General features: G+C 45.8%; 2 protein-coding genes across 13 annotated transcripts in view; both read right to left on the bottom strand.

Moving 5' to 3' along the window:
• grm8a (glutamate receptor, metabotropic 8a) overlaps window positions 1-1,740 on the bottom strand; it is a 246,472-nt gene extending 244,732 nt beyond the window's left edge. For 10 of the 12 annotated variants that reach the window (XR_004213383.1, XR_004213384.1, XM_031865639.1 and 7 more), the window contains exon 1: window positions 1,594-1,740. The gene's annotated coding sequence lies outside the window, so the exon portion shown is untranslated. The other 2 variants (XM_031865641.1, XM_031865640.1) reach the window with 2 other exon arrangements.
• A 365-nt stretch (window positions 1,741-2,105) lies between these two features.
• On the bottom strand, window positions 2,106-25,804 carry znf800b (zinc finger protein 800b). Its single transcript, XM_031865784.1, has 12 exons — window positions 25,457-25,804; window positions 15,604-15,704; window positions 13,092-13,416; window positions 10,982-11,077; window positions 9,880-10,023; window positions 8,646-8,820; window positions 8,269-8,446; window positions 7,965-8,127; window positions 7,486-7,850; window positions 6,102-7,322; window positions 5,814-5,929; window positions 2,106-5,201 (listed from the first exon to the last, which is right to left on the bottom strand). Exons 2-11 carry the CDS (start codon window positions 15,661-15,663, stop codon window positions 5,828-5,830), a joined length of 2,829 nt encoding a protein of 942 aa, XP_031721644.1. The 5' UTR covers window positions 15,664-15,704; window positions 25,457-25,804; the 3' UTR covers window positions 2,106-5,201; window positions 5,814-5,827.
• Between the last annotated feature and the right edge of the window lie 446 nt (window positions 25,805-26,250).

Raw genomic sequence — 26,250 nt, 5'->3', positions numbered from 1 at the left:
CTCTCTCTCTCTCTCTCTCTCTCTCTCTCTCTCTCTCTCTCTCTCTCATACCTGACTTTTTTCCCTGTGTATACCCGTTATCTCTTACACTTTCTAGCAGCAAAATGATTTTAGCAAGATCGTGGGCCAATGAGGCAGTCAATACACCCTGTCCTCACACTCTCTCACACGCACCTTCATGGATTCACCCCCCCATTCATTACAGGCTTACCCACAAATTATAATATAATAAATACATTAATATTAAGTTAAATGCATATATTAGGCATATCCATACATGTAATGACATCCATTTTAATTCAATATATTTCATATAACACTAAGACAATCTGTGTTTTGGAGTCATCTATACTAAATCCAGCATATTTTCCCATTCACGTTCTCTACAAGTGAAAACACATTTGCTATATTCTAATTGTTTCCATATATGGATAAACACGTAAAATCCCAGCTTCCAAGAGACAGAGTTAAGCTCACGCATGATCGTTGAAACGGATGCCTGTGACATGATGAGGTCATGTGTCTGGAGATAAAACGCGGCCCACAGGTTCAGAAATGTGAGAGATCAAAGTGTTAAGGGTGTATATGCTCATATGCAGCCCCGCGTGGCTTCTACAGCAGTGGTGGCATTCTGATTACACCCTAATTAAGACAGTGAAAGCAGAGAAGCACCATTGCAATGGTGTAATTATGGAGATCGATGGTTCATGTCTTCTTTCTTTTTTTTTCAATACGCAAAACCCACGCAATTTTTGAGTGACTAATTGAAACATACCTCTTCTACGTGCTGGGAAGACATTTACTCACCTGACCACTATATTGCACAGAATCCATGTGAAAATGGAAATGAGCAAAAATCAATAAAATCCCATAACACATCGGCAGCAAGACAAATTGAAACAATAAGAGAGTCTGCCCAAAATACACTGAGGAATGTCAGGATGAATGCCCCCAAAAGAGAGAAAACACCCACAGCAAAAAGAAGAGGGGAAAAAAGAGGCAACAGCATTTGGTCAGAAGGGAGGGAGGAAAAAATGGAAATGATAGCATATGAGATACCTCAGAAAATCTAATCGATCCGACAGCGTGTGAAGGGTGAGAAGCACCGTCTCCAGACTCCTCCGCGGACTCCTCCTTGGGGTCCCTGTCCGCCTCAGGCAACTTCCTTGCGGAGCTCAGCAGTTTCCCCCACAAATATCAGCCCTCCTGGAGTGAGATTCTCCCCCCCCCCCCCCCTCATACACCAGCAAAGACAATTATACCATCCACAAGATGAAGACACGAAGAGGGAAAAAAAAACAAAAAAGAAGATATATATATATGTATATATATACAGCCGATATTTAAAAGTGCTCCGTCGTGATCAGCAGAGCTGATTTTAGGGGTGAAAATGCAATTATTAACCCCGCACTTGTTTAAGGTGGCAGCAGAGGAAGGCTGCCTGTAATGAAGTCAATACCCAAGAATGAGTCTCAGATACAGAGAGAGGGAGAGAGCGAGAGACGGGGGGAGAGAAAGAGAGAGAGAGAGAGCAGAGGAATTCCTCATACACGGAATATGACAGCCATGATCAATAATGTTGGCAAAACGCACCTGATTTGTATCCATGGTCCTCGCTAAGCTCCCCGCACTTTTGCGCACGTAAAACCCTTTCCGCGAAAGTCCGCGCGCGCTCACTCCTCTCCAGCTCCTCCGGTCGTCGGTGCTGAAAGGGACAGCGCACGACTCTCCACAGCCGGAATAGAGACCCCACCCACACCCCCACACACACACACACACACACACACACACACACACACACACACACACACACACACACACACACACACACACACACACACACTACATGGAACATATGTATCCCAGGCATCGAGTCCAGCCCACCCGCAACAACTCATCGTCTAATTGCACCCACTGTCGTCCAGCGGAGTCCACACATTCAATCAAGTGTATTACCAATCCATCGGATCGATAGTTTCCACGGTAGAGGGTTTGGTTATTTGAACACATTAATAAGTCATCAAAAATATGCTCACACAGGCGTTGCGCCACACTCTTTAATTGCCTGATCTTAAATCCATTTTAACTGCGCCCATTGCCCCCCCCCCCCCCTTGTAAAACCATAGCGCCGTGGCCCTTTGTGGTGAATGGAATTAAATATATGAACCGCATCCCATCTGCTGTGTAATAACAATTTGATAAGCTGTGTGGTGTGAGAAACCAAGCAATCGAAACAGACCCGGGTGTTCTCTCGTGTGACAACGGGGGAAGATGTGCGCAACACGTCCAATTTGGGGCTTCGCCGCTGCGGCGGATGGAGGAGGGGGGGAGGCACGCGGAGCAATGGCGCCATCTCGCGGCAATAGTTGCGTTATTGCAACAGAAGAAAAAAAACAACACCCAATAATGACCTTTGTGGCACGTCAGAGAATTTGGAATCTTTTCTTTTTTATGAACAGGTAAATCGGCGGTTGAAGAATGTAACTTATACATGTACTGTAGTACAGTTTGGAGGTACTTGTACTCTAAGTACTTCCAATTAATGCTACCTAATAGTACTTCTACTTCACTACATTTCAGAGGGAAATTGTGTACATTTTACTGCTTTATCTGACAGTTTAATAATTCATAATTTACAAAAACAATAGCACACTAAAAATATGATCAGTTCATAATAACAATCATTACAATGTGATGAATTATATCAAACTACAGCATACAGGCTGTATAGCACTTTGTGTGGACCATCACGGGTCAGCGGGTTCACAACTTATTTTTGGGGATGTGAAATTAAAAATCTCAAAAAAATAATTCCTGAGAAGGCAAATGAAATCCCCTCTCTGCACAAGCAGTAAACAAACATGATCGATTGAAGTATATGACTCGTGAAAAAACAAAAACTCCCCGGTGAGGTTTGAAGCAGTACATATTTATTCATTGAGTGGTTGCTTTTCAACATTCTTGTCACATCTGAAAGGCTTCTCTAGAAGGTGAGCTTAAGAACACATTACAGCCGATGAGGAAAAGAAATGACGAGATTTAAAAACAAAACAAAACAAAGAGTCTCCTACGGTTTGAATTCTCTTCGCACGTTCCAACAACAACAAAAAACCTCCTTGAAAAACAAGGGAATGCGACGCAAACAAAGACAACTAATCGTGGAACGACGCAAACCTGCCTCGGCATTAACCGGCGGCGGAGCATCAACTAGTCGGACACGTCAGAAGCATATGGGCAACCGACGGTTAAGTACAAGTCAATAACTAGTGTGACTATTAGAACTATTATTTATAATCCATATATACATGTTCTCAAGACCGTGTCGCAGTAGCGCTTTCACTTATAAAAAATAAAGTTTGGTCTTTCCTTTCCTTTTTCTGCTTTTGTTCCATTTCATGGCTTTTCTCTTTGAACATTAAGATATATCTACATTTGGTCTTCCTCGATCACGCTTGTGCCAGTGTTTCAAAGACTACCTCGGGGTACCCGTCGCTGTCATCAAACAAATGCAGCCCCCCCCCCCCCTCTTTTAAGTTTGAGTACAATTGTTGTGAATGGAACAAAGAAGTTCAATGTAAACTTTTACCTTTTGATAACAGAACTGTTGAGCTTAGCAGGGCCTCGTGTGACAGCCTCCCTGCTGTTTTGGCCCTTTGTAAATAAGGAGGATTAGCACCCGAACACCTGCTGCTCATAGGCACTACAGCGGAGAGACGTGTCGCCTCGGGGTCAGCTTCCTGCTTCGTGACAAGCAAGATGACCGCGGTCGATATTTCGTTGAACAGAGAAAACAAATACTTCCAGTTAATGGTTTCCACGGCTGTTACTGCAACACCAACAGCAACCTGACCGCGAAAAAATATGCATTCAAACACAGATTACTAATTGATATTTTTGTGCAATCCCATATTTTCTGCTCCCTGTCAATTAGAGTCTCACACGTTAACACATCTCTGCATGTGGGGGGGGTAATAATGGTGCCAATTTGATAGTGTGAATGTTTTGACCATGTTAGTGCACCTTAGAGGTAGCAGTCAAACTGAGCTGTTATATTATAAGATAATATAATTAATGTGATTTCATCTACTGTGCATTTGTAAAAATGTTAAATCATAACTGTGTGGCCTTGTTTTGTTTCATACCTTCATACTTTATGCCATCTGTTAATATATGGAGAGAAAACAGGGTCGATCAGAGGATTTCTTTCTAAGCGAACACACAATTTTTAAGGGAAAAATATACTTTGGGGTTTCCTTTAACTCAACTACTCCCTGTAAATAATAAACGATTCACTCCAGTTGCTTTTGGTCACTACAGAGCAGATATAACAAAATCAGACTATTGACTGCAGGCATGAAGAATATTACAAGTGGACTTTTGATCAGTTTGCTTCTCAGTAGAAACACTTACACGAGAAGATAAAGGCGAGCAGCCTTCTGAAGCCGCAGAGGTGGAAACACTGACAGCAGATCACAACTGTCCTCCGACTGTCAGCGGGAAATGAAGGAGGGGAAAAAACATATTATCTGTTGGTCAAACATAATGTTGAGCAAGTGGTCTTGAATGTATCCCTAACACCCTAAAAACACTATAGAAGTTGTGAGCATACAGAAAAGTGGCCAAGGACCCACATATGTTTTGTGTATCTGTTTGGGAATGCAACGGTCCAATCAAGTTCTGCTTTCTCCAAAAAAAGAAAAAAAATTCAACAATTAGGTTTCCAGTCGATTTTCTGTGGAGGTCACGATCCAGTTCTGATCTCACACACACACACACACACACACACACACACACACACACACACACACACACACACACACACACACACACACACACACACACACACTACAAATCAGCCACCTGCCTTTGGATCTATACACATGCCGTCGTAGGTAAATATATACTGTATACAGTAGCAGTGAGTCTTCTATTCACAACAGTCTCTCTGTGGATAGCAGCGCGACCGTCCAGCAAGCTGGCTGGCTTCAAAATTAAACTATACAAAAAAAAAAAGAAAATGTCCGATACCAACAATATATTTGGTTCTGAAGCAAAAGGTGGAAATCCGTTGTACTTCACTCCTGTATCGTACTCCTTCTGTTTGTTTCTTTCATCTCTGCTCTGTGCTCCTTCCGTTCGTCCATCAGTTTTGATTGGCTTCTTCATTGTTAGAGGCTAGCTGGTCCATTATCCCCAGCTGACTGTGAGCAGAGAGAGAGAGAGAGAGAGAGAGAGAGAGAGAGAGAGAAAGAGAGAGAGAGAGAGAGAGAGAGAAGAAGAAGAAGAAGAAGAAGAGTGATAAGGAAAGAGAAGAACAAGAGGAAGAATAGAGTCGAGAGTAAGGGGAAAGATCAAGAGAGAAAAAGAAGGGAAGAAAGAGGAAAGATCCAGGAAAAAAAGAGCAACAATTAGAAAAGTGGAAGATCTCTTGTGAGCAGTGTGATACACGGAAAAGTAAAGCGAGAACGTAGGAAACAGCTGCTTAACGTGCTCAGTGGTCAATTAAAGCCTGCAGAATGATTGTGGTGTCTTATCTTTGCCCAAGGGAATGGTCTTCTACACAAACATACACACACCTCTCTCGTAACAAGCACACACACACACACACACACACACACACACACACACAAAGTTGCTCAAATACACACCACACAGCCGCCTCGCTTTGTGGTTTGTGACTACACAGCAGCAGCAGCAGCAGAGAGAAAACAAGACGGGAAGAAATCCAGTGCAACTCGAGAGAAAACAGAGAGCAAAATGAGAGGAGGAGTAGACAGCGTCCCCGTACAGCAGGTACACCTGTGTGTTCTTACGGTGTGTGTGTGCTTCACCAGACCAGGGATTTGGAGCGGGTGCTGACTCCTTTCCTCCTGCTGGCGGCCGCCGTCACCGCGTTGCGATGACTTCGCTTGTGAGACTCCAGGTACAGCTGAGAGAACGAGTGGAAGACAAGAGCAGTACTTTAAATAGATCCACACAGTGCACAGATACACGCTACAGTTCATTACATGGATCAAACTAGCAGCTGAGACATCTTTAATGTCACGTGTGTGCAGAATGCAGACAATGAGAAGGTTGTCAGTAATTGAAAAATCAAATACCTTCTTGGCAAAGGCCCGTCCACACTGGTCACAGGCGTGGAGGGAGAAATTCTTGGTGACTCGGACTTCCGTGGAGGACGACGACCCCGTGCCGCTGCTCTCTGACGGGGCGTCATGCCGCCGGGTGTGTGGGGTGTGGCTGCTGGGCGGGACGGTGGAGGAGGAGTTGCGTTGGTGTGTGTGTTTCTCACTGCGGCGGGTCAGCGGGGGGCTGAGGGGGCGAGGCTGGTGGGTCTGCTGCCTCTCCTGCTTACGGGTGACAGGAGGGGACGGGGCCAACGCTGGCGATGAGACGTCCTGCTGCTTCCGAGTGACGGGGGCAGCAGGCTGGACGGAGGAAGAGGAAGTGGAGGAGGAGGAAGAGGAGGAGGAAGCTGACGAGGTGGTGGGCGCCGCTGTGGAGCACTCTTGCTTGCGAGTGACAGGAGGCGAAGGAGGGGAGGAGGACGACGAAGAAGCGTGACGCCCATTCACTTCCTCTTTGACGCCGCCTGGCCTCTTGTTGGGGGTCGGAGTGCTGAGGACGACCTCGGCTAACCTCTTCACCGCCCGGCTCTCCAGTTTGGGCATGATCTTGCCGAGGTACGCGGACGACTTCTTGTGGACCACCGTCACGTGACGCAGGACGTCGCGTTTGCGGCGCGACTCGTAGCGACAGAGGGGGCAGCGGTAGAACTTAATGAAGATGTCGTTACCGTCCGTGTGCAGCTCGATGTGCTTGGTTAGGTTCTGGCGGGAGCTGAACTGCCGCTTGCACAGTTTGCAGAAGAGCTGCTTGAAGTCGAAACCCACTGACAGTTTGGTTGTTTTTGCGAGCCCGCCCCCGGCGGACGTGTTGTTGCCACGCAAGGATGATGAAGGTACGGACGCCGTCATCTTTGGGCTCAACGGGGCCTCCTCTACCTTCACCTTCGGAGCGGTCTGTGCCACGGGAACAGATTTAGCCGGCACGGGGCTCTCGCTAGGAGACGGGGCCGGACTGCTTTCGGCCTCCTCTTCCTCTTCCTCTTCCTCTTCCTCTTCCTCCTTCTCATCCTCCTCGTCTTCATCTGAGGGTTCGACTGCCTCCTCTTTCACGCGGACATTGTTGCTTGGGCCTACGCTAGCGTCGCTACTGCTAGGAGTGGCTGCCGGAGTAGAGGGGGCTGGCGTGGTCGCGGGCTTGTTACTTTTCATGCTGAATATTTTGTGGACAATACGCATGTGCCTCTTCAACATGAGCTGAAATACACACAAGAATTTGAAAAATGAATATATTTTCCTCCACAATCATTACAACCAATTTAAGATGTTAAACAGAACATCTCTTCCTGCTTGCACCTGAGACTTTTAAGACAGCAAAAGCTAGAAAGGTTTGAGGCTGCCTGTAGGACAACAGACCAACCTGAGAGCTGTAGTTCCTCTTGCAGACCGTGCAGCGACACGAGGCCGGGGTCGCCTGTGGAGAGGCAGGGGGCTGACTCTGTGGTTTGGACGGGGTTTGGTTCGAAGGCGTTGTCTTAGGGGTCACGGGGGTGGTCTTGGAGTTGCTGCTGCGTGTTGGAGAGGAATTGTTGCTCTTCCTGGGGGGTGTGGCCTCCAGAGAGAAGGGCTGGCCAGGCCGCGAGGCGATGTTGGGTGTGATGGCGTCCCTCCGTAGGCCGCGATGCACCTCGTCGAAATGACGACGTACGTTGGCTTTGGTGGCGAAGGATTTGAAACACACCGGGCAGGACTTTCCAGTGGGGGTGCTCAGAGTCCTTGGCCGGCCTTCAGCAGCAACAACAACAACAACGTTTGTCGTTAGTTTAATATGTCAACCTCTTTGTTATGGTGGGTTCCTAAATCACCACTTTCAATCTTTGTCTTTGAATGAACTCTTACCTTTCACCATAGAGAGCAGGCTTGTGGGAACTGTGCGCGTCTCTGTGAACTTCCGGAGCTCTTCGAGTTTGCTCTGGTGCATTTTGCGGCAGTGACGTCGGATGCTGCGGCGCGAGTTAAAGTCCTGACCGCAGAGACAACAGGAGATCGTCACATCCTCAACCTGGACGGGAGGGAGAGAACCAAGAGGAGAGAGATTGACTGAGTGTGATAAACAAGGCAATGTGGGAAACTAGATCAACCTTTAGCATCTGAGAACGCATCATGTCTCAGCAAAGAAAGGTATTTCTATCCAGTCACCTACCCCACTCGTGGACGCCTCGTCCTCAGGCTGTGGCTGCTCCTCGTTGGCCTCCTCCTCGGCCTCCCCTTTCTTCTGTCCCAGGCTGCTGTGGCTCTCTGGCCCTCCGAGCTGGCTCGGCTGGTTGTTGTCCACGCCCTCCGCCGATTCTCCTTCCCACGCTACCGGACTCTCTCTGGCACTGTGAAGGATGTCGAGACTAAACAGTCAGAGACACGGGGACAGCTGGGGGAAGCCTAAAAACCCCCGCTCGCGTGGTGAGAGCTTTAGATGACAAGAAGTCGGGTCCATAGAGACCACATTGCACAAACTGGATTTGTGTTCATGACGAGTGTTGTGCTCCTCTATGGAAAAACGAACCAAATTGGCATAGCACCTACCTGGGTGTGTGCGATGGGAATCTAGCCAGCTCCTCCTCTGTGGAGAGGTACTGGAACACGGCCTTGTTGGTGGTCTGAATGGGCTCCAGGCGGACCACGTAGTCCGGGACTCTGGGATATATGGCTTCCAATAAATCCTTCATGGCTGCGCTCTGTCTGTCATCCCCCGATGAACCTATCAAATGAGAAACAATCAAAAATAAATAAATGCGAACATTTAAAACAAGCATTAAAGTAACGAGTAAAAATTAAGTTACGTCCTTATTATTAACAATAATGCGTTTACTCGTACAAAACTATGGCCAGAACAAGCCTCTCTAAAGCTTCCTTTATGTGGACATTCCTCTTTGTTTACAGCAGGATGAAGAGAGGATGGAAAGAGAGGAACTGTATTTTACAGGCACTTTAAAAATGGACCACAAATCCTCGCTGGAGTCTGCACTGTCGGGGCTCGATTATTAGTAACCACACAATTGATGCCCAGCGTCTCAATGCTGAAAAACAGACACCAATTAAAGTCATTTATCAAAATAACATTATGCTACACTTTCAGTCACTGGAAATGGACTCTTGATTGAGAATAATTAAGCCGATGGACAACTTAATTAAACACGCAAGCAGGTGGAATGAATTCATTTTTTTAACAACGACAATCGCGAAAGTGGATAAAACAGTGTGAAAATATAATTGACCGTTTGTGTTGACATTGATTTCTCTTTTAGGAGGAGAGGAGAGTTAGAAGAGAGAAGAGTCTCCCAACACGTCTGAGCAGCACAGAATAGAGGTGTGGACACATTCGGTGGCTAATAAGAAGTAGATAAAAACACAAATGCTGCCACATCAAAGCCAATTCCCTTTGTGATACGTGGAGAGTGAGCGAAACGACTGATGGATTGAACATGTTACAGTGTGCATGCGAGCTTGTGTGCAAAGGAATAAAAAAAGAGTGCTGTGTGCAGACAGAGGGGATAAGAGGGGAGTAATGAGTAGGCGACAGATGGAGAGGAAGAATATGAAAGTAAAATGTGGAGAAGCCTGAGGAGATGTGAAAGTAATCAATGATTCTGTATATAGGTGTGTGTGTGTGTGTGTGTGGTGAGCTCAAGTCAGTTTGATTCCTGCCGTGTTCAAGGAGTCTCTGTTTGTCTGTTTGATGTGATCGGTACAAATCTGCATGTGCATGTTCTCAGCATGCACACAGGTTCTGGCCTTGACTCGGTGCTGTATCACTAACCGTCGGGCTCAGGCAGCTGTGACAGGCAGTAGTACTCTTTGTGAGTGATGAGGTTGGGCAGGCCTCTGAACAGACTGCGACACAGTTTGCACTCAAAGATGGTGTCCACCTCCTTCAGCAGCATGTGCTTCAGCTGGCTGGTGCCTGCGAGAGAAAAGAGAAAAGCAGCGACGATTACCTTTAGTGATTCCAGGGAGAATTATAGGACATATTACCATATCACATACAGACTATCGCACAATTCATTGCAAAAAAAAAAAAAATCGAATTCTCCATATTTCCAGTGTTGAGCATGCGAGGAAAACAAAGGTGTTTTTCACAAATTCAAGGTAACACAGGCTGAGTAATTGATATACGAATGATCATTCTGGGGGTGAAGTATTCCTTTAAACAGAGAGGAGATGATCAATTCCAGTCTGTATAAAATGCCCAAAAGGTACATTTTTCTGACATTTCCACTGACATTTTAAAGGAGCCAGATGATGATTGCATCACTGCTGTCATCACCTTCCCTTTGTTCCGGTGTTGTTGTGAGCATGCCGACAAGTTTCATGCAAAATCACTGAGTAAGAACCGTTAGGGTGACTCACACAGATGTCCGTACCTTCGTGATGTCACACACAAAATGCACAAAACGCACATTGTTATGTCCTCCCGCGTCTGTATTTCTTTTTTTTTTTCCTCTTTCAGAACTGTGTGTCCTTGGCATCTATTGCTCTTTTGCCACTGGCGCAATAAGGATGACAGCAGGAGATAATCACGCTGACCCACAAAATGTTGGCTCTGCCTGGGAGCAGTGGCAACCAATGAGTGCCTCAACCCTTGAAGGAGCTTTTGGTTATCGCACTAAAACTCAACTCGGCTGGCTCACAACATGCGACGTGTGGACGACGAGAGAATAAGATGCTTTGCATACTTCAAGAGCTCAGGAATCGGAGCTGTTGGAGCTGCTGTTAAAGAACGAATGGGTCTGCATCTTGGTGGTTCAGTTTTAGATGCTGCCAGATATAAAGACTGAGATCATTTCTGTCATTGGCAAAAACACTTGCGCCGGGTCTGCATCATAAATAATAATAAATACAAAAAACACACAGACACGAACCTGAGCGGAAGCATTCAATTATCTGCTGAATGCCAGATTTGGAGGTCTGTAGCGGCTGCTGGAGCAGAGGAGGATCTCCGGGCTCCACACAGAGACCTGGAGAGAGAGAGACACAGATTGCTTTTTTTAATCAAAGCCGGCATTTAATTACATGAGAGGATGACAGACCTGGAGAAACACACACACCGTCACCTGGGGATATGGGGGACCTGGTAGGACACAAAGTATACTGCAGAGGGGGGTCCAACAGTGTTCAGAGTCTGTGTAGTGTTTGATTCGACCTAAACAGTAATGTGACCAGGAGGAAGTGTACTGATGTGTATTGGAAAATGTTTTGCTTTGGCTCGACCTCAATCATCAGAGAGGGCGGGGTCAGCAGCACCGCGGTCCTGGTGCTGCTCGGGATTTCATTTGATTCACTGACCCGCTTTTACGCCATCTTCACTTTTGATCCTTTGATTGCCACAATAACACAGTGAGGTCATCACGTTTCACCCTTCATGTTTCTGGTTCCTTGTACACTCTGTTGATCTAGGGTTGCTCTCCCTGCAACCCGTACTAGTCCATAACAGGCCGAAAATAAAAAATTAAATAATCTAGCATTTTAAGGGCTATTTAAGGGCCAACATTTACATTGATCCTTTGGACGAAACATTTAAAATAAAATAGCAGGCGTGGGTCCTGGTGCAAGCTGACTGTGTCTCCATGATGACTGGGATCACCGGGAGGGGAGGTAAAGTGCTCTCATTCTACCCGTTCTCATGCATTTTCTTTAATTCAGCGTCAATGCTATGTTAACATGTCATGGCAACGGGCTAACAAACAGAGACGTAAACAGCAAGAGCAGACCGATTACACTCACACACAGCACCACAGACCTCACGTAGCTACGTCTAGTTTCCAACATTATATTGATGTAAGAGAAGGTAACCGGGAGAACAATCATTTAAGCTGCAACAAAAAGAGCATTTTGTAACAGAGATGTCGGGGACATTTTCGGACCTAGCACCTTGAATTAACGCCAACATAAATATTTAATGACTTATTTCTAATCAAAGATTAAATTACTTCTCGAGACTGGTGCACTTTTAGAGTCTTGTTGGCCCCATATCTGCTTAAAAGAACACAAACCCACACTACAGGGTAAACAGTGCAACATGACAGAGTGTGTGTGTGTGTCTGTGACTGAAGAAAAAAAACAGCAGACAGACTGACACACCCACTAAGACGCAGACAGAAAGAGAGCTGGAAGTGTGAATGACAACTGTGTGAGTGGGTGTGTCAGAGAGAGAGATGGAGATTATGTATGAATGTGTGGCAGAATGCCCCCCCCCCCCCCCACCTCTCCTCGGCTATAATCCAAGCGGGGCAGGTCAACGACCCGCCGACCTCCCCCCCCCCTCTGCCAGAAGGTCAAAGATCAGCCAATCAGAAACACCGGTCCACACAAACAGCTTCCCTTTACTATGAGTGGCGCCTTCCTTTAGCAGCACTGTTAGATTTGCATGTGAATCAAGACATCTGCATCTGTTTTTAGAGGAAAGCTACGGTGAAGGAAAAGCAGAGAGGAATATGGGTAAGCCAGGCCAAAAGGAAGGAAGGAAGGAAACATGTCAGCATTCAGGAGAAAACATTACATCGTCAAAAATAATAGCCATGTAGTAGATTTTATAATCCAATATCAATAGGATAGCTCGGCTTCAGGGTCAGGAAACACACGAGCTGTCAACTGAGGGAATAAATCAAAGCGGGCGGCGCAGACAGCCAGTAGCCTCAAGACAAGATCAACCTCAGCAACATTTCTATGGATGAAGTGGTTACACCCCGGATAGCAATGTATCCATTCATTCAAGCAACATCGTTTAAGAATCTTCTTTTCTTTTTCTAATACAAATTTTACGTTATTTTCATTATGTTAGGCCGAGCAGCAGTGCACGCTGAACGCAGAGCCTCCTCCGGTTTCCATTTCCTCACACACACACACACCATGTGATGTCATCCTCTGACACTCTGACGGTAAAGCTCCACTAGAGGCTGACAGACAGTTTTAGCCAGGAGGGGGATGAATCAAAAGCAGCAGGAAGTGCAGTGGGAGGAAAACTTCACCCACCTGTGTTATGACCACCGCTGGCCTCGGTCTGGCAGATCTGGTCCCTGGTCGTGCCGGTGCCGCTCCCGTGCGACTCGGGCAGCAGAGGGGGGATGGGCTTCCACAGAGGCTTGGCCTGGAGCTGGGCCGCGGTGTCGTCCTTGTCCTGGACTTCCATCGGAGTCTCCGTCTGGTCCGAGTTCTCCGACGGCGCCTCAGGCGGAGCGGAGGTCTGGAGTTGGGCTTGATCGGTGGACTGCTCTCCTCCTCGGGGCTCCTCCGGTGGTGGGTGCTGGGGGGCTGGCTGGAGCGGGACTTCCTCCATCTCTGTCTGACCAGCAGCCCTCTGTGGGACCAGAAGCAGACATGAGGATATGAGCTACAGAGAAAGCATGGTGCAGATCCAGACACAAGGAGGAAAAGGACTCAAAGTAATGCCATTATAGTGTCTTTGTAGAACAACATGTTGCATCTAAAAACTGGAAAATGCCAGCTGTGCTAATTTCATCCACTTTTTTTAAAATCATCCAAGGTGCTTGAGACGTTGCGCTCCTGTTGCACCTACCGTTACTAAGCAACCCTAACCTGCGCGCTGTGATTGCGGTGATGATGAAGCTGTGGGAATGTAGCGATAAGCCTCACTGACTAAACTAAACAAAGTCAGAACAAATGAATGGATTCGTAGCACTGTGAATCCCTCACAGTAGCTTTACTGCTCGATTTGGATGAACTTTCAACCAGATGTTGAGACGTCCTGTGTCCGTGGGACGGATTGTAAATGTCGAGGTAGTACTGCACTAAAACGATGAACTTGAAACAAAAGAAAGGCGCTTGGGAAAGTTTGCGTGCTGCGTCTAGGTGGACAACAACGTATTATCTTTCAGACGATAATCTCAGATGTGTCGGTGGTGAGGGAAGCAGCAGACATTGCTGTCTGCCACAGTGAATAGTTTCCTCACACTGCCACTAGGAGGCGCCAAAGTCAGAAATGTTCAAAGTCAACACATAGCGTATTTAAGAAAGAGAGACGCTAACAATCTCGTTCAAATGAGGAGTAGATAAAACACACACACACAAATGGATCATGAATAAATAAAGAAACACTGGCATGAACCCAAGGGAGGACAGAGTGCCCATCTTAGATGAAATGAATCTACACCCTTTGCTGGAAAAACAAAATCCATATCGTTGGGCAGAATGAGGTGTCACAGCAAGTGTGTGTGTGTGTGTGTGTGTGTGTGTTGTCATGTCTCCTGTGCACCCACAGACTTTGTAGGGGGACATTAACCTTGTCACACAGAGCCACCCTTCAGCAGATAAGTGACTCCACACCAACCCTCCCATGTGCGCATGTACATCCGCCTTTGCGAGTGTGTTGTCCGTGTGTGTGTGTGTGTGTGTGTGTGTAGCTGTGTCTCTTGACCAGACCTCCCCGGTCTTTTCTCCCTTCCCACCCACCGATTTATCCTCATTTTCTCTCCGTGTCCGTCTCCCTCACCCATCGCGTCCCCCGCTGTCCTTGAAGAGGGATAAATGACTCCGCCGCTCGGACGCGTTACAGCACATCAGCGAGGACAAGTGGGCCACTTGGACACAAACGCACTGTGCATACCACGCGGCGTAATCAAATGACCGTTAAATAGCTGAACGGTGTGTTACGCTCAGCGAACCCATCCGTGCAACACACACGAACCATCACAGCCACTGAACACAAACACTGCTTACCAGTGGATCGTGCTCTTTAGGAAAATAATGAAACCTATTTCATTCAAATCTAAAATGTCTGTGTTACTATGGCAAGAAAAACAAAACCTCCAAGATCTTGACTGTCAATCAACTATTCATGCCTCATGTTATTGTTCATTGAGAGGGGCTGAGCATGAAGCATGACAAGGGCACTGATTAGTAGGTGGACTCGCCATTAACTTCCACTTACTGCTCAATAAAACCACGAGGTGGAACAAAGAACACAGTGCTGAGACCTGCAGTAAACAGGGTGGATATTCTCAACTATTATTCAGTATTCACACATGTTCATATCAAATATCATATACCTTATATCAAAGTATAATCTCATCTGATGTTTTCATTATGATCCTGGAAACAAATACTGTCTGTCAAATAATAAATATCTGACAGACTGTAATGAATCCTTTCTGAACAAAGTGCATTACATTAAATGAGCAACAGCTGTCTCTGAGGTGCTTCCTAGAAGGGGAGTATGTGGATGCATCTCAATACTGTGACTTTCATCATATTCTCTGGTGTTTGAGCCCAAACTGTAAACCCCTCGTGGAGGTAAAGGCTGTGGCATAAACAGAGCAGGCTGTAATTCCCCTAAGAACAACAAAAAGTGTTAAGACATGAATAAATAAAGAAACAAAAGTATTTGCATACAGAGCTGAGGGTTAATGACCCGGGAGGTCGAGTCGGACATGTACATGTAGGAAGTATGTTTTCTACAGGCTGACAGTGAAGGGAGTGACACTAGACAATAACATCCAGGCATTGTAGTCGGGTTTGTTTCCAGTACCTCCAGTCTGCGGAGACAGTGGGCGCTCTTCCTCCTGGTGGACTTCTGGACCTTCACCATGTCTTCAAGAGGGGCCTTCTGCTCCAGCACACTCCTGCAGCCTGCAACAACAACAACCCACATGAGCCAAGGACTTCCACACTTCATGAAGCACTACTGCTGCTGGGTGTAGGGCTAACATATATGAAATACTTGTTCATGTCTATACCTGAGCTTCTCAAAATATAGAAATAGATACACTTATGTATAGATTAACACCAAATGGCTAGCCGTTACCTGTGTATCTGCAGTAGTTGTACTGCAGATACACGTACATATGTACACACAGAGCACCTGTTGCATTATTGTAAGGACAAGAAGATACAGCAGTAGTTATATACAACCTTATTGGAGCCCCACAGGTTATAGAAGCAGTGAAAATGTTAACATGTCTACATTCTCTTAACACCATTAGTGAAAAGTAACTCGGTACATGAACAGCTCATTTTGAGGTACTTGTACTTTACTTGAGTATTTCCATTTTATGAAGTTGTTCAAAATAAGTCCACCTTGACCAACTACAACATTAAAGTACCGCTTACATATTAATACATCAATAATTCAATAGCTTATCACCGACAGTAGCCACTCTGCATTATTATAATGGTGCATTGTTATACTACATTGTTACTTTGATTGTAAATGAGCCAAACCTCTCACACATCTGTAAGACATCACAAAGTGAGAGTCCTGGCAGGTTAGTGAGCAGCATGTCATTATATATTCTTATGTATCACAATGCAGTAAAGATACTCTGCTTACTGAGGGTGTGTTTTACTTTGATATATTCTCAGATGCACCAACCAGATCCCCTTCAGTTCAAACTATTTTACAAGTTAACGAAGTGGAAAACTACATTTAGTCCTAGAATCAAGGACAACGTTTCACTTCTGTTGCCAAACTGTACGACACATTTCTGTGCAGATACGTTGTGTGAAAACATGTAGAATGCATCAGAAAAAACTCTTTATGAGTTTACTAGCTGCTTATTTTAAAAAGGTCAGTAATTGTTACCCAGAATGCTAATTCGGCTGCTTGTCATATTGCTGACGGGACAATTAAACCCATGTTCCCCCCCCCTTACTGTGTTTGAGGCACACTAGGGAGTACTCTGGCCTTACCAACAAACACTAATGGTATCTGGGTTTGTCCCAGGGGACCTTGCAATGCTAGGAGCACTATTCCTGTGTCGGGGATCTGCATTAAAAACCAATATACGAACAAGTACTGTTGTAGCCAGCATGCATAAATATGCATACATGTATATATGAAGTACACGAGTCACTTCTGCTGCTTCTGAATTATGTGCTGGGATTTGGGGTCAACGTATAGCCTCCTTAGTTCTGCTTTATTACTCAGGGATATAACCAATGTCAGGATGGGTATTTACATTTATAGTTATATATATTTTATGTTGTATCCTCAGTAGAGTCTACTGGGCAACACATTCAAGACAGTGTTCATATGTAAAGCAGTCTATGAGCCCCCTTTATTATAATTACGTATCACTATTGAACCCTAACCTCCGACTTCATTAGAATCGATTTCTAGCACATCACCGGTGATGAAGTGTTTGATGCTGCCCTCTAATGGCTGTCTATGTTACAACAGCTTGGTCTGACAGCCACATGCACCTGACACTAGTTCAACATGATTTAGTAGCACGACGTCATGCTGAGCGGCACACGGCCATCATTATCTGTCACCAGGGTCAGCGGACCAACTGATAACTGAAAGAGAGAGAGGTGCTTCATGCAGTTTGTGTATAAACACCACAAGTGTCCTAAACTTATGGACATCTGGAATAAGCGGAGAAGCAAGACAACAAACAACTGAGCAGAATATCAGGGAAGCACTGATCTGTGATAATATCTCGTCTTCCAATTAAGGGGAAACTTAGATTACAAAGTGAACTGGAGCACGTGCAGCCTACAGTGAAGACACACTGATACAGCCAAACGTCTTCTGCATAGGCAGGCCTCCACTCGGGTCTATTTGTAGTCCCGCCTGATCTCCAGCAGGGGGAGACAAAGAGCACACTTCAAATGTTTTTTTCTAAAAGTTTTGTAGTCTGCTGATGACTCCAAAAAGACGAGACAGAGAGAGAACATGGGAACACAGGCAAGGGGCCACAGAGGGGGTTACCCCCAACGTATGTCTCACTACAATACAGCTGAACTGTTTCAATAACACGTGCACAGTCAGTACATGGGGCTCTGCTTGGCGAAGCAAAGAGGAGCAGGTCAGATGAACAAATTATCTTCCAGAACGCTGCCAACACAAAGACACCGCGTGCATGAAAAGACAGACGGACAGATCGCTCGTATTGCCTTGTGATGGGAAATGAAACACTTTGCAAGGTAACAGCTGTGTTACTCATGTACGCTCCTGAATAAAGAGGCGTCGTGTGATAAGGAAGAGTTTATGCACAGAATTAAAACTACTCAAAGCGTGTAGTTTGTCCCTGAATTTAGAAAAAAAAAAAGCGTAAAGTGTAAAACTAATTAAGAACGGTGCAATAAAATAACAGCAGCGGCTACTTGCAGTGATGGAGACGCACACAGTTGGAGCAGAGCGTCACGTGGAGAGCAGACAGTGGAACGTTCAAAACAAATGTGGGGGATGAACGTAGCTCTTGGCTTGTTGCGCACTACATTCAGCAGATTATATTCTACATAAAGTGTGGCAGGATCTGACACCGAGCACCACAAACCACAGTTGCATCAAACTATAAGGTGAAGACACCGGAGAGATGCTACAGGTGGAGGATGTGTTTGAGGTTTAACTGAAATCTAGACACAATTAATTTAAGAGGAACCATTAGATCAAAATAATTCAAATTCTAGAAAAATGAAGACGGATATTAATGCATTATGCACCTTTCCAGGTTCTATTTATATCAGGGAGGGAGATTAACACTAGCCATTAGCTATAATGGGAAATTAAGTGTGTCGACCCTACCGACCACTGAAGTCAGGAAAGGTTTTACTTCCTCATCTAACAGAAATAACAGACCATTTGAGTTGGAATAAGACTTTGGAGTGGACTCATCCCTCGGTTAGCCCTCTCCTCTCACAGCAAAGATCTGCCTCAGTAGATCTATGAGGGGTCTACATGCTCTCCTCATGTCTCATGTCCACTGTCTAAAGACATGGAGCTCTGCTGAACACTTAGCTTAAAGTGTGAGCTTGAGTGGAATCGATGCTCCCATGTGTTAGCCTGTTAGCCCTGTCGCCCCTGATGACCTGTTGATGGTGTTGATCAGCGGTTCACCTAAAGCGTGCTGAGATACAATCCAGCACCCTGTCAAACTAATGAGCAGGTACTAGAGATACATAATGATCACAGATAAGATGAGTTGAAAATGAAGAAGACCTCTATGCATCAATAAAACTTGTCTTTGACAGAAATCAATAAGCCTCGTGCAAGGTAGTGTTTGACTTCTCATCCTAAACCTCTCTCACATGTGTCTGTGAGTTTTGCTCATACGAGCGTTCCAACTCGTGTTCACCAAACTGTCCTGAACAAACTGGTCACCTGTTCATGACTCAGTGTGAACTTATGAGATTTGGTCATTATCATAAATCAAAAACATTACCCAGCATTGAAAGGAAGAGTTACTGCTCCAATGCAAGTATCTCGGGTCGTTGGTATAAATATTTTAAATGAATTAGAATTTCAGAATCAAACTCTAAATTCACTCAGGTTGAGGTGTTTAAAGTCAGACAAGTGTGTTTCCCTTGTGAAGAAAGGACACATCTTCTGCACTTGGCTGCACAGCTTCATGCCGAAGAGAAAATTCAGAGAATGCGGAGAAATTGGTGAATGCCACAGATTCTCTTAAATCACTTGTACGTGCCGTTTAATAACAAATTGTGACAGAATAACAAATGTCAAAAGAGTGCCTTTCATTACATCCACAGTGCCCTTTTACACGGTAATCAACTGCTGTGATTGTCCTGGGATACTTATTGGGAGTCTTATTTAATTGTGCAATGGCACCAAGAAGGTTGCAAATCCCAACCCAAGACCAACCGTCTAATTACTTTGCTGAGAAGGTGTTTCATAAAAACCTGACAGGTGCTGATCGGGGCTTAAAAAGCCCAGCGTAGACAACCGTCTGACCACATACACAACCCTTCCAGAGAGACTATATGTGCTACAAAAGGTTCAGAGCAAACACATTTAGACACACAAATGCGCCGATAATACGCTCGCACACTAACACGAGGGACTCTCCGGTTTCCGTAGCAACAGACAGCCGTGGTTGTGAAGTGGTGACTCGTGTTCGGACTCAGATAATGAGATCCAAGGGGTCCCGGGCTCAAACCCAGGACGGTGTTCATCCACGGTGCAGCCCCTCACTCTGCCGAACACTTCAGACGGGATGCTTTCTAATGATTTATTCCATTTCTGTAACGTTGAACATCCATCTTATTCCGCTCCAAACGTATACTGTTGTTTAGGTGTGGAATACTTGGAAAGCAGTGACTATTGATGTCCTGACCTTTGACTTTCAGGAATCAAACACATCCAAACAACAGCGGCAGAAAGAAATACATTGTTCTGGATGTCAAAGGATGTGCTGTGGAAATGTGAGGAAGAAAATACTTCGCTGTTCTACACGAGCTGAGAGACCAACTTCATAAAGATCAATGAAAACAGCTGATTTGAAAATGAACCCCTTTGTAGTACTTGATGGACAACTGTTGATGAGCAAGGTAACACGGGAACAATCGCTAAAAGATGAATAATATGAGCCTGTATGAAATGAATGGGCGAGATGTGACTGAATGCCTGAGGCAATAAAAAAATAAAAACATCTGAGACTGACGATCCTAAAAACTAATTATTTAAGGCTAAACAACAAGGCATCATCCTCTCCTCAGCGATACACAGTTATCACCCTGAACAGCCTGGTAACTGACCCGGCTTCATGGCTCAATTCAATCTATAATTTCCCAATTCGAATATTTGATCGTCCTAACACAAGTTCATTTTCACACACTGAGCCTTCTTAGCAACAACGCTAATTCCTGAGCTCAATAGTTCACAAATACACCCGATGACATCTTCTCCAATGTCACATACTTCATGAGCAAATATGTTTAAAGTCCATCTCCACTGATAATCCAGAATGAATTTTATTTATGCCAACCAGGAATCAATTTGTCAAAGTGCTTCCCTTTTGGGAACGCCTCTTATTTTAGGAGGAAAATCCCCGTTTGTCTTCTCAGAGGCAACAAATGAGGAGAACAGCACAACTTCCTCCTCTCTGGAGCCTCAAGGAACCATGAGCCTGTCATGTTTCATCATGTAAGAGGGTGCATAATATATATACAGCATATATACATATACTGTATGCTTGTATGCATGTTTGCTTTACATGTTTGCGTGGATCGAGAGCCAATAGATTGCCTGCCATCACCGCTGCCTCCTCCTAGTTATTTCCGATGGCAGCGTGGCGGTGGTCTGACGGGACTTCCTCCTAATGGAGGGACAACACAACACTCACTGATGTGATGCTGATTACTGGCAGACGCACCAGCGACACCACCTGACCACGAGGTAGGATGTGAACGACTGTGCGGCCTGCTGACAGAGTTCCCCCGCGCATCGCATTACCGAATGGTAGAGTCCGTGTTCTGTTTACTTCTGGTTCTCCTAAAGTTGGAAATCTAGGATACGATGACGCTGCTGTACTCGGGTCGCCTTTTCATTGTCGGCGTATCAAGTTAGACTTGACAAAAACAACAACGTATGTATAAAAGATAGATGGCATATGTTCTGAAAGCTGAACGACCACCACGTGTTTTCCCGAGGTATCACTATCCGAGTCCTCCAACAAGACTTTATCCTCACCCAGTGAGTCTGGCTGGCTGTAGTTTACGGCGTGTGTCAAATAGCACCTGAGGATGCTAGACATGCTGAACTGAGCTGACTGATGCACTTGACAACTGTAAAAAATACATTAACATAAATAAAATGCCACTGACTTCAGGAAGTGGTCACCCTGTATTTGTCTAATCGTACCTGCGGGTGACGGTAATGTCCCATGTGACAACATTAACACAACAACAACACGTGATCTCATGTGCAAACACACACACCAGTTGTGCGCGATATTGCGAGTGTGGGAATATCACACCACTGTATTTGGAGAACTCACAAATAATAATCACTGTGGCGACAAATTGTTCTCTGCACAGATTTCTTTTGCAAATAGAGAATTACCTGTGGTGGTGCACATACACACACACACACACACACACATATGCAGAGGTGTATGTGATGCATACACCAAGATTATACAAACACCAATTCAGCCTCCAAAAGAGCAACTTTCAGTATCTACAAAAATGAAGTGTTCAACGAAGTTGAAACAGATTGAAACATAAGCTATTCTGAGGTCTGCAATAAGCTCCATCAGCTTGATTTACTGTGATGTACAAAGATTATTTTGAAAAAGCGAGCAACTGGGAATCCCTCACTGTACTAACCCTAACCATCAAAGAGTATGACGCAGCGTGCTGACTGACAGATAACATACAGTAGTTGACTTCCTTATTGACTGGCTGGACATCTTAATGTCCGTCCCCTCTGTTTACCTCCATGAGCGGCAGGTTAATGGGTTTGTTGACTGAATTAACTTAGCACACTGGTTTGATGAGATGACTCAGTGACGTGAACACAATAATACATCATTACACTGACTGAATCATGCGGTGACATCATTGAACTGTTGCAGTCAGCAGCCGCTCTGGTACACAGCGATGGTACCTGGGAAACTTTCATCAGGAGAGAGAGACAAACTCAGGTTACTAAAAACCCACGAGTCTCATGAGGTGACCGGAGGCCAGCTGAGGTCAAAAGAACGCTAACAACATTGTAAATATGGAGCAACATATATAAAAGTATAGAGGCCAGTGCTGGTAACTTCGGGCCAATCTGTCTTTCCATTTTATTTGTGTTCCTTATAACCTACTTTGTTATCTCCACTCATGTCCTAGTTACCCATTCATACTCCTCCTCAAGGTTAGACTGGCCATCTTTGCTGTGTCAGAAGTACGAACTGATTAAATAACTTGTCAACACATGTACAGTAGAGCCATCTCTACATTTGAATTTAGTCTGAGCCAGGTTCTCTGTCAATGTGCAATGCAAATCAAGTTTCATCAAACAATCATATCCTAAAATAACAGCCACATGCAGGCTCCAAGTTGCACCAATGAACCTTGAATTGAGCCGTACATTATCATAGATTGTTTTCTATGAATCTCTACCTTTGAGAATATATTTTCAAGGTGTGGGTATTAATCTGTATTCCTTGATTTGGTTTTAACTGCACCTGGAACATTAGTGGAGACACTGCCTGACTGAATCTGCAGACTTTTTTATCAAAGCACAGGAAGTGGATACTGTCACCTAGATGCAAATATATAGCTGAGCCACATACAACAGCATTAGGCAAGATTACAATAAGGTCCAATTAAATGAAATTGCACAGATTAAAATACTGCAGTTTAACATATTCAAACAGTTCAGTCATATTCTCTTAAAGCCAGATAATATATTTGAATGCTTACCATAGAATACTTTATATCAAGAAGTGTGAGTGTTACCAACCAACCGGTACAACTGATCATATATGAATAACATCTTTCCCCCTCAACATAACACTATACATGTTGTGCTTGCTGGCTGAATCTGCTCTTTGTAGTTCTGAGAATTTCGGGACTTTCTGCCTCGTGAGTAAGTTCTCTGAGCTGTGGTGGATGAAACCATGCGCAGTGCCCAAAAGCGCAACAGCAACAAATAAAACGTCCCTGGATATAAACGCCCTGCTCATCTCCATACGAGTAACGCGTGGCGCGCTGTGGATGCAACAACAACGACTTTTCAGTGTCCGAGACGTAATCCAGCCGTATTCTCTGCGCTGTTAGTGAAGGTTTTACGGTCACATCACGGTCCAGCGGAAAGACGTTTATCCACACTCGAGCGACTCCACGATAGCCACATGCACCGAGCGCCATGAGGGAGAGCCGGGCGGATATACTTAACTGTAGCGGGTTTAGCCAGCGTGTGTACGCATCCACTTACGCATCGCGGGCAGGGCGAGGAAACGTAACCATCCCGAGGAAACCGCGCGATCTTCCGCGTTAACACAGAATCCCAAGTCGGAGCACAACTGGAGAGTGGAAGCGCACGGCGATCGTTGCCGCCCGGGTCTGTGTCTATTGGTTTCCTTTCAGCTGGGGCAGCGTCAGCACACACACACACACGGTCTCCATTTGCAACTCCATCGCCCCCCATGGGCGTGCGAGGCCGCGGGCTGTGACGCAAATGGCACTGGGTGATTTGCAAATGACATATCTTCGTAATTCCGCGTCGCCACCGCGGGGACTGGTCCAAATCACGAGATATTACACACGAACATCCATCCGGTGGTGGGTAACGGGTAAATAAAGGCGGATGAGCGGTTCGCTCTACGGGGATGCGATTGCATAACTCAGGAAACTTAATAAAAATGTGCACGGGTCGAGCGATGTGCAGCCCCCCCGGCTGATGTTTTGTCGGATTGTTTCGGTTTGATCGCGATGGCCCGCGCCGTGACACTCGGCACGCGATCGGCCCTCGACTTTAGGTCACAGGAGGAACCAAGCGGAGCGTACACACGGGGAACCGAGTGGCCTCGCTATGGTGGATGTGTGGCCAGTGCTAGGACGCATGCACGTAGCTGACGGGGGAAGACAGGACAGCCGGTGTGGGACTTAGGACCGCATTCACAGGCCATAAAGGGCCCGCATGAATACTATTGTGCTCTTTTATCCAAGAGTCCCCAACTATTTACAAAAGGTTGGCCAACACGCACGCACGCACGCACGTACACACACACACACACACACATATCGCGGCGAAATGGTGGCGGCGGTTACAGCAGCTGCTGCCACTGTGCCCTGCGCAAAAGCAGCGAGCACAATCATTGCGCAGCGCCGGACTTCCCCAGTTTTGTGCAAACTATGTGATTCGTCCAAAATACTTTTATTTTTTTATCTCATTCAGGCTGTCCTCGTCTGGCGGGCAGCGAACCAGAGCGCAGGGCAGTCGCCATTCTCATGGCACGATTTGCATCGCCCCCATTATTCCCGAAAATCTCTTTTTACACGGTTATATTGTCCGCTTAAAAACCACTATTTTGAGCCACAATGGGACAGCTTGACTTGATCAAAGGAAAAGCCAAGTACAAAATGCAGCTTTCGAGCCGTAACAGTGAGGCCCCTCGTACGGATTGCAGCATGGCAGGGGAGTGCGGCGTAAAAATGAGCTAACCCGAATAAAATACACACAAAGACGTCCATCGCCACCCTGGTATTAACACCAAAGCACCCGTGGTCATGTGAGTTGAGCCTGGAGCCGGCGAGGATGGCGTTATTAGGAATATAAAACGCTGCGTTTTGCGGCTCCGTGCCACCTTTTCCAAGAAGCAGCTTGGCGCACAGGACCGGTGACCCTTCCATCTTTGCGCGTCCTTCTACCGAGCGAAACCACCAACTATCTCGCGTTTTGACGGTTTACTGTTGAATATAACACACTGCAGTAGGTGATTTCATCTTTGAGGGGGTAAACGCGACGTGTAAAGGCTGCTACAAGTCTCCGAAACTATCCCTCTCCCCGCCGCGGCCAGGCAGAAACAAGAGGGCGATGACGCCATTTTCTGCAAAAACAACCACGCTCGGGAAGCCAAAGCGAAGGAGGTTTAACCCGCTCCGCAGCCCTCTAGTCCCGCTGAAACGTATTCAAAACAAGTCCTTACCTTGTGAACGTTGGATGGGTGGTGGGATCGTGTGTTTGACGAGGTGAAACTACGCGGTCGCGGCTACTTCGTGTCCGGAGGTTTGTTTATTTCGCCTCCCAGCGTCCCCGGTTCACTCTGAACAAGTTCGTCTGCGAGCCGCTGTCTTTGTGCACCCAGAGGAGCCTCTCAGCATTGAAACCGGTCTCTGCGCAAAGGTGCACCCTCTACGTCCAATTCCAGCTAGAAATGTCGGTACTTCAGGGCGACACTGCGAAGAAAGGAAGGGTTTGACATCTTTCAATTGAGAAAAGTTCAAGTATTTTCAAGGTTTTAACCAAAGGCCACGGTTGTAGCGCCGATTTGTCCCCCCTCGCCCCCCAAACGCGCAACCTTTGAGGACACAGAGCTCTCCACAAGAGTCCACGACGCAGACGCAAAGATAACACCGGGGTGGATACACCCTTCCCAAAACTTCATAGGCTACAAAAGCTGAAATACTTTAAATCACCAATTAAATAAATACTCATTCGCCAGAGTAACAATTAGATGCATCAACTAAAAGTGAAGTTCATAACTTTGTGGGCAAAAGTAAATGGCATCTACACGTAAAAAATATAGGCCGAGACATTTGGTATATTGTATAGTCCAGGGCATCACTATTATCTCCAAAAACATCATTCACAAGCAAAGGACACATTCAATATTGAAATATGATATTTGAACGTCCTGTCCACATGATGTGGAAGCAGCTGTTGATGAACTATCCCTCATTAGTCATTAGTGTTCTCTGCAGACCTTCCACCAGGCCCTTG

Source organism: Anarrhichthys ocellatus, unplaced genomic scaffold (genome assembly GCF_004355925.1).
Source record: "Anarrhichthys ocellatus isolate YVR2014 unplaced genomic scaffold, GSC_Weel_1.0 scaffold33, whole genome shotgun sequence".
NCBI classification, from domain to species: Eukaryota; Metazoa; Chordata; class Actinopteri; order Perciformes; family Anarhichadidae; genus Anarrhichthys; species Anarrhichthys ocellatus.
Note: the sequence above shows the minus strand (reverse complement) of the source record. Positions and strands in the feature narration are given on the sequence as shown.

Bases quoted from the DNA above. Each gene is read 5' to 3' on its own strand.
- znf800b (XM_031865784.1), bottom strand. From the start codon at position 15,663: ATGGTGAAGGTCCAGAAGTCCACCAGGAGGAAGAGCGCCCACTGTCTC. The intron at 11,078-13,091 runs GTGGGTGAAGTT...CTCTCTCTCCAG, and splicing joins CAGCGGTGGTCATAACACAG to GTCTCTGTGTGGAGCCCGGA. The intron at 8,821-9,879 runs GTTAGTGATACA...CTCATTTGATAG, and splicing joins ACAGCTGCCTGAGCCCGACG to GTTCATCGGGGGATGACAGA.